This window comes from Myotis nattereri, assembly GCF_964212035.1.
Source record: "Myotis nattereri genome assembly, chromosome: 8".
Taxonomy (NCBI): domain Eukaryota; kingdom Metazoa; phylum Chordata; class Mammalia; order Chiroptera; family Vespertilionidae; genus Myotis; species Myotis nattereri.
Genome location: NC_138083.1, coordinates 60,875,556 through 60,891,012, shown reverse-complemented (window position 1 = coordinate 60,891,012; position 15,457 = coordinate 60,875,556). Strand labels below are relative to the sequence as shown.

Here is a 15,457-nt window from a genome sequence, read left to right as displayed (position 1 = left end):
ATATTGTTGAGTTTTTAGATTCTGTTGCTTTTGTTTTAAAGAACTGGGAAATTTGTTTTGGTAGACAGGTAAGTTCCTGCATGTCAGCATGATTGTTTCAAGGCTTATAATAAAAACTTCGTGGGGGCGGTTCTTGTACAGGTTTTACTCAGTGGCAGGGTTAGCAGTACTAGGAACTAATTTTACGTCTGGGGTCTCTACTGAGTGTGCTGGGTGTTTACCGGGGTCTCCCACACAGACTGCTTAGAATTCTAATGTCTTGTGAGTTCTGAATTTTTCAGCTTATGGGTTACCTGTCTTTCTTTGACCTCAAGGAGTTGTATTCTTCACACAAGCAGCTTAGTATTCAGTAGCTATTTGAAGGGGACTCCCAAATAGATTTCTGGAGTTCTTGCTCTAAGAAGCCCAAATTCTAGCAGGTTCATCCTTCCTAAACTCTGACCCTCCTACCCCACCCCCGTGCTTCTTGGCAAGTGTCTCCAGGCAGAAAGACATGTGGTTGCAGGACTCATCCCAATTTCTTCGTTCTCTCGGAATCACAGACCTGCACCCTCTGTTGCCCGGCGCCTGAGAACAGTTGCATTATAGATCTGTCCCAGTTTTCTAATTGTTTCCTGCAGAAAGACAACAGGGTACCAGTTACACTGATAAGCTCTTACGCTTCCATTTATACCCATTAAAATTTTTATTAGTTAATCTGTCAACAGGCAACCCCTCCTCATATAACAGTTTTTAGCATTTTATCTTTTTTTTTTTTTTCATTGTACTTCAAGTTGTTTTTGATGGATCTGAGAATCCTCTACAGAACCTAGAGTTGAGCTGTCTTTTCCTGCGTGTGTCCTAGGATTGCGAGCACAGCACCACCGGGGACCACTGTGAGCAGTGCCTGCCTGGCTTCTACGGGCGGCCTGCCCGAGGGACTCCTGGGGACTGCCAGCCTTGTGCCTGCCCCCTCGCCTCAGCCTCCAACAAGTAAGCTGGCACCTGACATGGCCAGAATTTCCATCCAGATGTGTGCTGATAGCTCCAGAGCAGCACTGTGTGTGCAATGAGAGTGTGGATTTTGCCCAGTGGTCATTAATTAGGATTTTAAAATGGAGGAATGGATTCTCTTTTTGAGTGCACTCTGGGTTGAGGGATGAGCCGGTGTGAGGATCTGGTGTCCATAGGCTTGACTGTGAGACTAGGGGCCTTGGGATCTGGGCTAAATTTTGAGGACTCAGTTAAAGTTTTTAAGGACAGGCGTGGTAGAAATTAAAAAAAAGTTTGGTGTCTTAACTTATGCAAAGAAAGTTGTGTGATTGCAAGGACATCTGCATACTTTGTTTCCCTTTTGGTCTAAACTTGGTCATCAAGTCTTTCATAAAGTGTATACTGTGTGCCTACCACTGGGCTAGGAGGTATAGGAGATACAGAGATGAATTAAACATGTTCCTGGGCTTTAAAAGTTTTTGATATAATGATCAAAATATTCAGCTCATTGAGAATGGGCAGATTTCATTTAATTTATTAAAAATATTTGTTGCACACCTACGATATATTGAGTATTGTGGTAGGTACTCTGAGTATCAAACCGTTCAGTGTGGCTGCCCGCCCCCAGAATCTGCAGTGTGGTCATGTCCACAGGGGAGGCATGTCCACTGTACGGTGGGAATTGTCCAGGAAAGATTCGGAGGAAGCTCTTGATCTGAGTCTTGAAGGGTGAGAAGGAATTTAAAGGCATCAGAGAAGGGCATCTCAGGCAGGAACTCAGTGTGGGCAGCGGCAGCATCAGCAGATCTGTCTGAGGAATGAGGAATGCAGGTGGTCGGAGCACAGGCACGAGGGCAGGTGGAAGAGACAGTCAGGTGCAAGGCCTTGCACATCATGCTGGGCCGTGCTTCCTGCAGGCCAGCGGTCTGAAAGCCCCCTCTCCCTCACTGGTTTACCCTTTAGAACTTCCTCCATCCACATCCAAAAATTCCCCCGTGGGGATTTTTATTTGAAACTCCAGTGTGTAAAACAGATACAATCAGGGCTACTGGGATGAAATTGTGAGGGACTCTTATCCACCCCTAAACCCCCCTTCACAGGCCTCCCCAAGACTCAGGACTAGTTTGAAGAGACCTGGGTCAGCAGAGGGGTCCTTTGGGAAATGTGATTACTGAAGTGTGTAAGCCAGCTCACTCGTGCCTGTGTGGACTGGGCTCTGAGGCAGGCAGACCACGCCAGGGAACCCAGAGGAGAGGAACTCAGAGCAGGCCTCCTGGAGGAGGTGACAGCTGAGCGTTGGGGTTCAACTGGGTGAATCCAGGCAGAGAGGGGGAGAAGTGCACTCTGGGTTGAGGGATGAGCAGGTGTGAGGATCTGGTGCCCATAGGCTTGACTGTGAGACCAGGGGCCTTGGGATCTGGGCTAAATTTTGAGGACTCAGTTAAAGTTTGTAAGGACAGGAGTGGTAGAAGTTAAGCACTTAAACTATTTAGAAATTCCACACAATCCACTGGAAAATTGCATTCGCTTCTAATGTGTTGACAGTTTCAGCCCCACGTGCCACCTGGACGATGGAGATGAAGTGGTGTGTGACCAGTGTGCCCGCGGATACTCAGGGACTTGGTGCGAGAGGTACACTGCATCGCTCAACTGCTTCCAAAAGTTGCATTGAACATCTATTTTAATATAAATTCTGTGTGTTTATTGTTAAATGTGTAGTTAAGTGTGGTTTTAGTGTTTTGGCATGTAATTGTCATTTGATATAATTATAGAGAAAAGCCAGTATATAGACTAAAAATTAATGTTGAAACTTCCTGGGGATTTTTTGAGCTCCTTGAGCTAATCTGAGTTCTCATGAATAACAATGGGAACCACTGAGGAGTCAGTATTTACTCTTCACACATTTAAAGATCCCATTACCCTGAATAATTCCATGGGGGTGGAGGTGTGATTAATAGCTGTCTTCTGGAGCCTGAAGGTCAATGTTGTCTGTTTCCACCTCTAAGTCTCGGTGCAGAGTCTGGTTACAGTCCGTAGGAGAGGGTGACATCCCTGAGTGCTGGGGCCAGGCTCACATTCCCTTGGATTTATGGCTCATTTTGGAGCCATAAATGAGTGAAGGAAATCTGTGAATGCCTGAACTTATAGTTGCATTCCTTTCACAGTAAATCTTATGTAACAGGAGTCAGTCTGATTGATTAACCATTCAGAGAACCCCTGGATGGTGGGGTGATGTCAAGAGAAATGGAATTTATTTGGATCCCTCTTTTGATGTTTTATGCAGATGCGCAGACGGTTACTACGGAAACCCAACAGTGCCCGGGGAATCCTGTGTTCCCTGCAACTGCAGCGGGAATGTCGACCCCTTGGAGGCCGGGCACTGTGACTCCGTCACTGGAGAATGTCTGCGGTGCATTGGGAACACGGATGGCGCCCACTGTGAGAGGTGTGCTGACGGGTTCTACGGAGATGCTGTGACTGCTAAAAATTGCCGAGGTGAGTGTCTGGGCCGTGAAGTCAGTCCATTACTCATGACCCTGTGAAGTCTCCATCCATTTACTTACAGGTGTCAAAAAGTGCTGAGGTAGCTTTATCTGAGCGGTTCCTGTGTTTATGCTGGACATAGACTCAATACCTGAGCTGTCCTTACGGTAGTTTGATCAGTTACTCCACTTGAAGGTCAGATGGCCTGGAAAAGATGCATGCTTCCGGGTGAGGAGAAAGTGGGAGTTTACAAAGTGCTGGGCACCACTCCCAGGGACTGAGATGAAGCAGGAGTGACGCTCAAAGCCTGTCACGTTTGTGAGGGAGATGCTAAGGGGTTTCATGAAGCAGATGGGCTTTCCAGCTGTGGCGTGGGAAGTAGGGAGACGCTAGCCCTGGAAACTGGCATGTCTCAGCGGTCTGTGCCTGACCCAGCCATCCCACATCGCCCTGCAGGGTTCTGCTTAGGTCCTTGAAATTATGGATCAGGTAGAATCACTCACTGAGGAAAAGTAGATTTTCCTGTGTCCCGAATGACAGAATTAAAGCCCAAAGGCCAAGACAACTCTCAGATGTTTATTTTTTGCACAGTTCTTGAAAGAGCAAAAGATCTAAAATGTCAATTATAAAATTTTTTTGGATAATTTTTCTATAAATGCGGAAGGCCTACTATGCTATTACAATGTAGAGACACAAGATGGTGCTAGAGGTACAGAAAAATATTTTTATAGGCACACATCCACAGAACAACAAGGTTTTATAGCCCTGGGCCAATCAACCTGATCTTCAGCAGTGTGGCCACCTTCATAGCTTACCATCTGATTGTTTATCACATCAATCTAATCATATAGATACATTGATAACTTGTGTTTTTATAAAGCTTCAAAGTTTATGGAATGCTTTTACAGTTCTCATGATGTTTCTTTTCATCTTGGCCATTTATTAAGTATCTATTACTTCCCAGGCACTTTTTATTTCCTACATTTCTAAGTACTGTGATAGGAGCTGGGAATTTATGATTCAAGTCTCTTGGGGAGCTACACATGATGGTGTCGAGGAGAAGCACCAATGGGGCGCTATTAGGCTTTGGAGTCTGACTAATGTAGGGTAGAGTCCGGAGTTGATTACTGACCAACTGTATAGCCCCAGGCAAATGTGTTAACCTCTCTGAGCCACTATTTTCTTATACATAAAATGGACATAATCATATATATATATATATATATATATATATATATATGTATATATATATATATATATATATATATAAGATCTTTGTGAGAAGTCAAAGGGATAACAAATTTGAAATTCTAGACATTAAATAAATGATAGCTATTATAATTGGCAACTATTTTAAATTAGCATTATTTATAACATGAACAATTTTTAAAGTAATAATTGGTATTATAATTGTTATAGAAGGATGTAGAAGTTGTGTGACCTATGGCAAGTTCCATATCTTTCTAAGGTTTAGATTTCATGTGGAAAATTATAGTGCTTTCCTCCTAAGTTTGTTACAAAGGTTAAATGAAATATTGCCAGGAATCTGACAGGCACAAACTGACTGGCACATAGTGTGATAAACATGATTTGTTATTATCATCATCAATGTTTTGTGATGCTCATACTCGGAGTGAACTTTGAATTTTCCCCAGAGGGCGGGGAAGCGGTGTGTGAGACACGGAGGGGGAGGCGCAGGGGAAGACAGGGAGAAACCAACGAGTGGGTGTCCAGAAGCCTTGCTAAGAAAGGTCCAAAAGAGAGAGTGGCCAGAGGGTCCCAGCCCGAAGAAAGGTACGCAAGATGAAGACTGAGAATCTGCTCACTGAACTTGCACTTGGGAAGTCCCTGGAGGCTTTGGGAGGAGTTGTTTTAGTAGATAAGGTGCCAGGACAGAGCCTGCTAAGGAGAAGGGAGGGAGAGGATAGGCATCAGGGAGGTGGAACCTTGGAGAGAAAGTTAAGGAAGAGAGAGAGAGAGAGAGAGAGAGAGAGAGAGAGAGAGAGAGAGAGGGGGAGGGAGGGAGGGAGAGGTGTGTTTTCAGTGGGACACCATTGAGGATGGTTGGACGCTGAGGAATGTTTGAAATATGAAATACAGGTTTTATTATTATTTAGGTAAGGCCAGCAGATCTGAGACAACTAGCATTGAGGACATAGTTTGTTACTCACAGATGCCAGCATGGGGGTTGCCATGTGGGAAGCACCCTGGTTGGTCAAGAGGGGACAGGTAAGCTAGAGCCTTTCTTGTGGTTTCCACAGGAGGAAAGGGCAGGGCAGGGTAAACAGGTTTAAAGTTGGTTGGTTTCAATGATTTCAGCAGGCTTTGGGGCACAGGGGCTGCCCCTAGCTATCTCAGGCATGGCCCTGGGGTGATTAGGGCAGGTGGATAGTGGGAGGTGAGAGCCCGAATGAACTTGAGATCCAGTAATGAAGGCAGTGTGGGCTCTGGATTGGCTGGCGTGCATGTGGAAGGTGTTGTAGCTGTTTACTGTCTCTAGGAATTGACAAGCCCTGGGAGGGACAGTCCTTCCAGAGTCTGCAAGGTCCCAGAAGGGAAAGCAGCAGAAATGCAGGAAATAAAAAGGCATGTTTAATAGAAAGAGTTAGTGGCGTGTTCACAGTTTGGGTACAGGAATGGACAGAGCAGGAATGGGGCCCACAGCACTTCACAGGCCTCCCAGGAGCTGCTAGCATCCCACTTACACCAGAGCAAACCTCCGCTGACAGGGGGGCCTGGTGGTTGGCCATAGTCAGTCAAGGAGGCAAATCCCACCTTCCTCTGACCTCCCTCCCACCTTCCAACTCCCATGTCTCAGGGCTCTGCCTCCCACTGCAGTGTGCTGCCACATGGGTGTGCCTGCGCTTAAGATATTCACAGTTTTTCTTTTCTTCACATCACTGTACCATATGACAGAGGTGGTGCATTTGCTGAATCCAAGTATTCATAAATAGTACATGTCCCTGGGATATTTTGTCAGTGAGCTTATCAAACATTTTAAGTAAAGAGCATATTGACAGCTGTGGAATGAATATCGATTAAACATTTCATGGACCCATTAAATTGCATCACTTTAAAAAGGTGGGGATTTTTGTAGCTGTCTCATCAACATTATAATTGTAGATAAGATGGAAAAGTCTGGCCTGAAGGTAAGTACATTAGAACTACAAATGACTCATGAGTTAGAACAGGGGAATATTTTTATTAAATTATGGAATATCATATTTATCTAGATTGGCATATCTGAGCTTTAAAATAGATATAATTGGAATGAGAGCAAATGGTTAAGTTGATTTTGAAATCTTCATTGCATATTTTTTAATGAAACTTTGTGGATATACATTAGTGGTTCATTTTTAAAATTTCAAGGAATTGATGAAATTGGCCAAGCTAGTTTACTAATTATTATCTTAATAGCTTCAGTAGTTTTTTTTCTCTGTCATGATTTCTTCTACCAAACCTATTTTTGCTTACTCTTCAGAAAAATACTAAATATTTAAAGTTATTGCAAATAATATATGTATTTATTTTTAAGTTTTGTGACCTGAAATGCGAATGTTTACATGTTTTCCTGTGGGGACTGTGGGCTCTTACTGTAACCGTACGGGAAATGAGCAGTATGTTTGTGTGCCCCAGCCTGTGAATGCCATGGGAGGGGCTCCCTCTCTGACGTCTGCCATCCTGAGACTGGGCTGTGCAGCTGCAGAGCACGTGTGACTGGACAGCAGTGTGACCAGTGCTTGGTAAGATGCCTGCCGGTCATTGCATGCAATTAGAGTATCTGTCAGCGTTTCTGTAGTTAACACCTTGAACCTTGGTTCAAAGACAGTGAATCCGTGACTGCTGGTTAGAGCTAAGGCCCCAACATGACTGGTTGTGCTGTGCATCCCTATCTAGGGAGGGTGTATCAGTTTACAAAAGAATGAGGTCATGACACTTTATGATTCTATGCTATGTTTGATTTGGAAAACATTCTAATACTGTCAGTCACTTGTTAAAACATGTCTTGCTTCCACATTTCTGCCCCTTCTGTGAAACAGCGTGGCTATTACGGGTTGGACACGGGGCTCGGCTGCCTGCCCTGTAACTGCAGCCCGTCAGGCTCCCTGTCGGATGACTGCACAGAGGAAGGCCAGTGTCACTGCGTGCCGGGCGTAGCTGGGAAACGGTGTGACAGGTGTGCACGCGGCTTCTATGCATTCCAGGACGGTGGCTGTACACGTAAGCTTTTGAATTCATTGAGACAGTATCGTATTCCCCAGACTTTTCTTTGGGCCCTTCTTCGACTCCTAAATCTGTGAAGTGCCTATACTCTTTCTCTTTTGAACATGCCTACATGTTTCATACCTCTTCTCTGTTTGCCTATTCTGGGTACATCCATAACCTTTGGTCAGGTTCTACTAATTGTGTGAGCTTAGATTAATTACTTAGCTTGGCTTAGCTTTAGTTTCCTCCTTTGTAAAATGGAGAAGCTAAGTATAGTCTCCATCCAGGAGTTATTTTTAAAGTTGTACATAGTCTGTAGCACAGCATTTGGCATACAGAACATGCTTGCTAAATACTAGCTCTATCTTCCCCCTCACCCTCCTCCCACCCTGGTCCAGTCTTTTCTTTCTCCCACTGCATCCCAATTACCTCTCTTTCAGCAGCATTTCTTGCCTGGGAGGAGCCACCACTTCCCATGAGACACTAAGGGGTCTTGGGAATCATGTGGTCTCTTTTGGATTATTAATAAAAGGGAATAACTTGTAGCACCAGCTCTTACCCCTTCCGTTGCCATGAAACATCCCCATCTGTCTTTGCCGTAGCCTGTGACTGCGCTCACACTCAGAATACATGTGACCCAGAATCAGGGGAGTGTGTCTGCCCTCCTCACACTGGAGGCATGAGATGTGAAGAATGTGAGGACGGATACTGGGGCTACGACCTGGAGCTCGGATGCCAGGTGTGTGCTCTGACCTCTGCATCTTCTTACCTGAGAACTACTTTGCTGTAGCAAGTTTTATTCCTCTTCTTTTACCTATTAGCTTTATTTTTCACCTGTGGAATAGCTATATTTAAAATCCAGTGTGGATTATAGGAATCAAAGTGAAAAAAAGCTGCACCCTTAAAATACATTATTCTAAATTTTCTTCAAGAATCTAGCTGTGGGATTGATGGCTAAAAGATCAAAAATTTTATTTTAGTGCCTTTAAAATATACTCTGCAATGTATGCTACCTTTCAGGATAAGGGCATAACTCACTTTACTGGGGGGCTTATGTCTAGTCTTCCAGGTTTCCAATTTGCTTTTTGAAAAAATATATATTTTTATTGATTTCAGAGAGGAAGGGAAAGGGAGAGAGAGGTAGAAACATCAATGATGAGAGAGAATCATTGATCAGCTGCCTCCTACATGCCCCACACTGGGGATCGAGTCCACTACCCAGGCAATCGAACCATGACATCCTGGTTCATAGGTTAGCACTCAACCACTGAGCTATGCTGGCTGGGCAGGGTTCCAATTTTCTATGTAACTTTCTTCAGTTAAACTTAGATATAGTTTGTGTTTTGAAAATAGAAAAATCACTTGGCTTCTAAAAGAATGTTGCTGAACTGTTTGGATGTATTAAGCAGATTGAATTTCTGGTCACAGTCTTGGTCCCATGTGCCTCTGCCACAAAAATGCACAGATGTCCAGCAATGCAGTCCCTGCCTCCTGCTGGCATGTGGGGAAGTGAATCCATGTGGCAACATTGAGAGGGACCATTCATTTGTATGATTTCCCCACATTTAGTGTTTTCCTGTAATCCCAGTGTGTGCACATGAAAATGTAGAAGTTGCCTTTTTATTTACTTAAGCTTTTTCTTTCAGGCCTGCAATTGCAGCAGTGAAGGGTCAGCCAGTCATCAGTGCGAGGTGCTCACTGGCCATTGCCAGTGTGAGCCTGTCTTTGGTGGACCGAGCTGCCATCAGTGCGCCCTGGGTTTCCGAGACTTTCCAGACTGTGTGGCCTGTGACTGTGACCTGAGAGGGACCGTGGGGGACACCTGTGATGAGGAACAAGGTCTGTGCAGCTGTGCACAGGGAACTGGTACTTGCTCTTGCAAGGTATGGGTCCTTGGCACCCCACTTTCTTCCCCTCTCTCACTCCTCATTATGACTTTTGGGCTTTTAACTAAGCACTAGGCTTTAGGCTTCTCCTAATGAGTCCACGCTACCTTCTAGGTCTGAGTAAGTCTGTGTATACTCTTCTAGAACTATGAATGATTCCTTAAGTGGGCTCTTTACTGATTATTACAAGTCAGACGATGAAACTGTTTTGAGAAACACTGAGTTTTCTATCATGTGCTTCAGTTGGCCGAGTAGCTGATTTGTCTTGGACATACAGGTAAAGTAGATACACAGGGTTAAGAAGACTTGTGATTTTAGAGCTGGTAAGTAATTAATTCTTTGTATGTGCTAGAAGACTAGAGGGAATTCGTGTTTCTTATTTTCCCAGGAGGTAAGATTTCAACCTCATGCTTATTTCCATTAGTTTTGCCATAGGGCTTTGTTATGAGGAGGTCATTGGCCACCTTCTCTGGTCCTTCTCTGGGTCTGGCGTGATGGAAGCCAGACGGTAGTGGTGATTAGTGACTGGGGATGAGGCAGGGAAAACTCATATACGTACTGTGGCCAGGGAGTAATGGAAACATGCGTGAATACCTTTAGCCTCCCTATTCGTGACAGCAGTTCTCATTATACATGGTCTGAACAGGAGGGACCTGGTTCATGCTTCTCCACCCTGACCCATCATCAGTCACCTGGGACCTCCAGAAGGATTCTGGGTTCCCTCCAGGAGGCTCTCATCAGGGATTCTGTACTTTTCTAAAGTGTCCAAGACGATTCTGATCATCAGCTATGTTTGGGAGTCACTGATTGAGTTTTTGAGAGAACTAATCCTCAGAGAGGTTAAGGAACAGCTAGTTCAGAGATGTTTGTTGATCCAAAATTATTTGGATGATTTGGTTTATTTCATGTCTGTTTCTTCAGAAATCGTATATTTTTTCAGGTAAAAATGAGTCTAATATTTCTTCCCCTTCAGGAAAATGTCCTTGGCCTTCAATGCAATGAGTGTCGGGCTGGTACCTTTGCTCTCCATGCTGACAACCCTCAGGGCTGCACCCCGTGCTTCTGCTTTGGGCTGTCACAGCTCTGCTCGGAGCTGGAGGGTTATGTGAGGACATCGGTGAGTTAGGCATGCAGTTAACATGTTCTGTTTTTAAGCCTGAACCCTTGGGATTCGGGTGGGGCTAAGGAGAAAGTTCAAGTTCTTACATTAAATTTTGCTTCTGTGGCATCAGAAACACTGAGACACTAATTTGGGTTTCTTATGAATCAGAATCCTGCTTCTGCTGTCCAAAGAAATATATGGAGCTGGAACTTAAAGCATTCCGTGTTGCTCCTTAGCTGATCTATCAAAAGCTTTAGTTGGAGAGGAGAGAAACTGCAACATCTCAAAGGTCTCTATATAACTGAGCATTGTCCCCATATAGCAACAGTTTGACCCTAAATGCTTAAAACACTTTCTGGTAATTTTAATCCAGAAGTTTAAGATTAAAGGAAAAGTCTTCATTATTCAGGTTTTCATTATTCAGGTTTTAATAATGAAGCTATCATGTCTGGGAAATAGTGGTAGAATCTGACAAATCAAAGGTATGGAGTTAAGTCGTGTTCTAAAGTGCATTTTCCCTCCCTTTCATAACTAGATAACGCTGGGCTCAGATCAGCCTCTTCTGCGAGTGGTTTCTCAGAGTAACCTCCGGGGCACGACCCAGGGGGTGTATTACCAGGCCCCTGACGTGCTCCTGGATGCTGTGACCGTCAGGCGGCACGTCCACGCAGAGCCGTTTTACTGGCGGCTGCCGGAGCAGTTCCAGGGAGACCAGGTGAGGCCCACACCCAGCCGAGAGCGGTGCCTGCTCCCGGGGATACTGGTGTCATTTGAATCACTACAGACTGTGCCGGCCTATCCTTCACTGAAGAGGTTATTAATTTCCTCTTCCAAGGGGGGATGGAAAAGTGTAATACTTATACAAATCCTCCTAACTGTGTGGGTTAATTTTCTAGTCTTTTAAAAATTCAAATCATAATCTCTTTTTCTTTTAAAGCAGTCATTCAAAAAATATTTATTGTTTTTACTCATATAAGCTCAATACAAGCCTGGCTGCGATGTTTACAAGGTCTTTCTCAGAAATCGTCCAGTTTCGGGGAAAGAACATTGAAGCCATCACTTGCATTTTTGTTTATATAAACATTGGAATCTGTATGTGAATTCACCCTGATGGTTAAAATGTGCAAATATACACCCAGCGAGCCTACAGAGATACGTAATTTGTAATTCAAAGGAGCTTGAAAATAATTGGGACCATTGCTACATTGATTGTTATTTTGGAACTTACCATTGTCAGTGTCATCAAGAGGATGCTGCGGGAGGCGATGGATGTGACTGTGATGGGGGTGATGGTTTCACAGGTGTATACTTATCCCCAAACTCATCAAGTTATATACATTAAATATATACAGCTTTTTACACAGCCAATTGTGCCTCCATAAAGTGGTTAAAAAAACAACTGTACTGTAGTCCATATATGAGTGTAGAAGGGGTGACGGGAGGGTGAAGTGGGTAAAGGGGTCAAATATTATATAGTAAAGGAAGGAAGCTAGCCTTTGGGGGGGGGGGGGGCACACAAAAGCATGCACAGTTGTTGAATTATAATGTTGACACCTGAAAATTATATAATGTTATTAACCAGTGTTACCCCAATAAACTTAATTTTTTAAAACTTTGTAAATATCACTTAACAAAGAAAGGACTATAGCTTAAGTGAACTTAATCTGTAATTAAGTAGAATTAGAGGGAAGCAAATTCTAGACAGCACAGTCTACCCATGTGATGTATTTTTAAGATGCAAGATTTCTAAATGGCAGCAGGCTTGTAATGAAATGTTTTTAAATCAATACCGTGTCAGTGAAGTAAGCAATCATTTACTATTTGATAGCTCCTGGCCTATGGGGGCAAACTGAAGTACAGTGTGGCCTTCTATTCCTCCAATGGCATGGGCACCTTCAACCTTGAGCCTCAAGTGCTCATCAGAGGAGGCCGGACCAGAAAGCAAGTCATCTACATGGATGCACCCGCACCGGAGAACGGAGTGAGGCAAGAGCAAGAAGCTGAAATGAAAGAGGTGATCATGTGCTCTTTTCATATAAGCCCCTCAAAGGTGTGAGCTTTGCTGTGGATATAATGATGTCAGTAAGCTGCTCGTAAGAGAGTGAGCTCAGAGGGCCTGGCATCAAAATTCCAATGGGTTTAGCAAGATTTCTAAAAATGACTCAAATTCCTATTCTCAAGACACTGATGTAAGGCTTATGTTAATTTAGTGGGAATTGCATTTAAATCCTTGATCTTATTACACAACTCTCTGGCTGTGTGGACATAATGGTAGGAAGTCTTTGGACTTACTTGAATCTGGGCAGTGTGTATTCATTCACAGGGAGATGCTGACTGACCGGCCACTGTGTGGCTGCCATGGGTGATGTGTGGGGATACAGGAGACTGGCACTGCTGCCTCCTGGGAGGTGACAGGAGGTCTTCCTTAATTAAACTTAGTGGCATGCACAGAACTGGGCTCATTTCTGGAGAAATTTGTAAGTTTGTGTGCTTCTGAGAATTTGTACTCTGAATTTTTCATTGAATGTGTTTCCCATCCACAGAATTATTGGAAATACTTTAATTCTGTTTCTGAAAAGCCTGTTACACGCTCAGATTTTATGTCTGTTCTTAGCAACATTGAGTACATTCTCATCAAAGCATCTTATGGTCAAGGGCTACAGCAAAGCAGGTACGTGGAAGCTTCTAGAATTTAAAAATATTTTTCTTATGTGAAAGCAAAGTGAAGGGGTTTGATGAGATTTGACTCACTTCACCCCCATTACCTCCTATATTTATTAATATATGTATTTCTTTCTCCACCAAAACCTTATTAAATTGTAATATTAGTGTGAAATATATGAAATGAATGAAATATATGAAATGTATGAAAAATGGCATAGAGTATTTATCTCTCATACTAATGTGGGTATAAAATATAAGTACATAATGGTAATATCTTAGATGAGGAAAAATGTAAACAAATATTTTTAAGTTCTGCTATTTTCTGCCCTTAAACCGCAATGCTCATTTCTTTGTAAGTAACATATCAAGAATGCTGTCATCTGCTCACTTAACCTGTAAAGGAGGCCACTAACTTTTGGCCAAACTGGACTTCAGGAGGTCTTTCAAGTATTTTTCTGTAACACTATTTTTTTTATCCTTACTCAAGGACATGTTTTCATTGATTTTAGAGAGGAAGGGAGAAGGAGAGGGAGAAACATCAATCTGTTGCCTCCCATATGCACCCTGACTAGGGATTGAACCTACAACCTAAGTATGTGTCCTGACTGGGAATCGAACCCCAAACCTTTTGGTGTATGGGAGACACTCCAATGAACTGAGCTACCCAGCCAGAGCACTAACACTATTTTAAGTCTAAAATGTGGCCTGAGAACCTTCACTGTGTAAGGACAGTATGAATGTGCTTTCACACATTTCCTTTGTAATCCAGAGGAAAGTGCGGCTATAATACATGTGCAAATTTCATTACCTACTGCGCTGTTTCTAGGAAGTGTCTTTCTAAAAATTGGTGTTTTCTCTCATCCTTGTTAACACAACCATTTCCCAGGATTTCACACATTTCCCTGGAGGTCGGCAGAAAGGCTGATGAGCTGCCCCCGGGGAGGGAGGTGGCCTCGCTGTTGGAGAAGTGTCTCTGTCCTCCTGGCACTGCTGGATTCTCATGTCAGGTGGGGAGACTGGGATGCAAGTCCACGTCCTGGTTTTGGGTTGAAATATGCTTGTTATAGCAGCTCCAAGTGATGAACAGAACGTATGCGTATCATATTATATTATTTTTCCCTTAATTTTTTAATGTGGTAAAATATGTATAAATATATTTTAACCATTTTCAAGTTTTATAAGGCTAAGTACACTCACAGTGATGTACAGCCCATCTTTAGAATTATCCACCTGGCAAAACTAAAACTCTGTGCTCATTAGACACTAACTCCCATTCCCCTCTTGCCAGTCCTTGGCAACCACCACTCTGTTTTCTCTATCTATGAATGTGTCTACTCTAAGTGCCTCACATGAGTGGAACCGGAGGACAGTATTTGTCTTTTTATGACTGGCTCATTTACTTAGCATAATGTATTCAAGGTTAATTCATGCCGTACAGTGAATCCGGATGTGCTTCATTTTAAGGCTGAAAAATATCTTGTTGTATGTATAGACTGTACTCTGTCTATCCATGCATCCATCAATAAGATACATAGGTTGTTTCACCTTTTGGCTATTGTGAACAATGCTGCTATGAACATGGGTATACAAATATCTTTCTAAACCCTGCTTTCAGTTCCAAACCTAGCTTTTCAGTCGAATTGCTAGGTCATGTGGTAGTTCTGTTTTAAGTTTTGAGGAGCTACCATACTGCTCTCCATAGTACTCCATCATTTTATGTTCCCTCTAGCAAAGCACACGTTCCAGTTTCTCCACTTCCTCATCAACACCGATTTTTGTTGTTTTACTAGTATAGTAGCCATCTTAATGGTGTGAGGTGGTGTGTCATTATGGTTTTGATTTGCACTTCCCTAGTGTTTTGTAATGTTGAGCATCTTCTCATGTGTTCATTTCCATTTGTGTGTCTTTGGAGAAATGCCTACTCAAACTTTTTGCCCAATTTAAAATCGTATTTTTATTCACTTTCTTCCCTTTTGCATACCCTCAGGACTGTGCACCTGGTTACTACAGAGGGAAACTTCCGGAAGGTGGTGACAGGGGACCTCGCCTTCTGCTTGCTCCTTGTGTGCCCTGCAGCTGTAACAACCACAGCAACACTTGTGACCCTGAAACGGGGAAGTGTCTGGTATGCTTGTTTGGGTGG

The 15,457-nt window shown here is 43.4% G+C and overlaps 1 protein-coding gene across 1 annotated transcript in view; it reads left to right on the top strand.

Moving 5' to 3' along the window:
• LAMA1 (laminin subunit alpha 1) overlaps window positions 1–15,457 on the top strand; it is a gene marked incomplete at its 5' end in the record, with an annotated part of 148,699 nt that overhangs the window by 72,032 nt on the left and 61,210 nt on the right. The window contains 13 exons of the mRNA XM_081096498.1: window positions 845–972; window positions 2,518–2,604; window positions 3,257–3,468; window positions 7,093–7,199; window positions 7,497–7,677; window positions 8,265–8,401; window positions 9,309–9,545; window positions 10,522–10,665; window positions 11,186–11,365; window positions 12,479–12,664; window positions 13,194–13,321; window positions 14,201–14,321; window positions 15,302–15,439. Coding sequence (XP_080952624.1) covers window positions 845–972; window positions 2,518–2,604; window positions 3,257–3,468; window positions 7,093–7,199; window positions 7,497–7,677; window positions 8,265–8,401; window positions 9,309–9,545; window positions 10,522–10,665; window positions 11,186–11,365; window positions 12,479–12,664; window positions 13,194–13,321; window positions 14,201–14,321; window positions 15,302–15,439 — 1,986 coding nt within the window. The remainder of the gene's footprint in view (window positions 1–844; window positions 973–2,517; window positions 2,605–3,256; window positions 3,469–7,092; window positions 7,200–7,496; window positions 7,678–8,264; window positions 8,402–9,308; window positions 9,546–10,521; window positions 10,666–11,185; window positions 11,366–12,478; window positions 12,665–13,193; window positions 13,322–14,200; window positions 14,322–15,301; window positions 15,440–15,457) is intronic.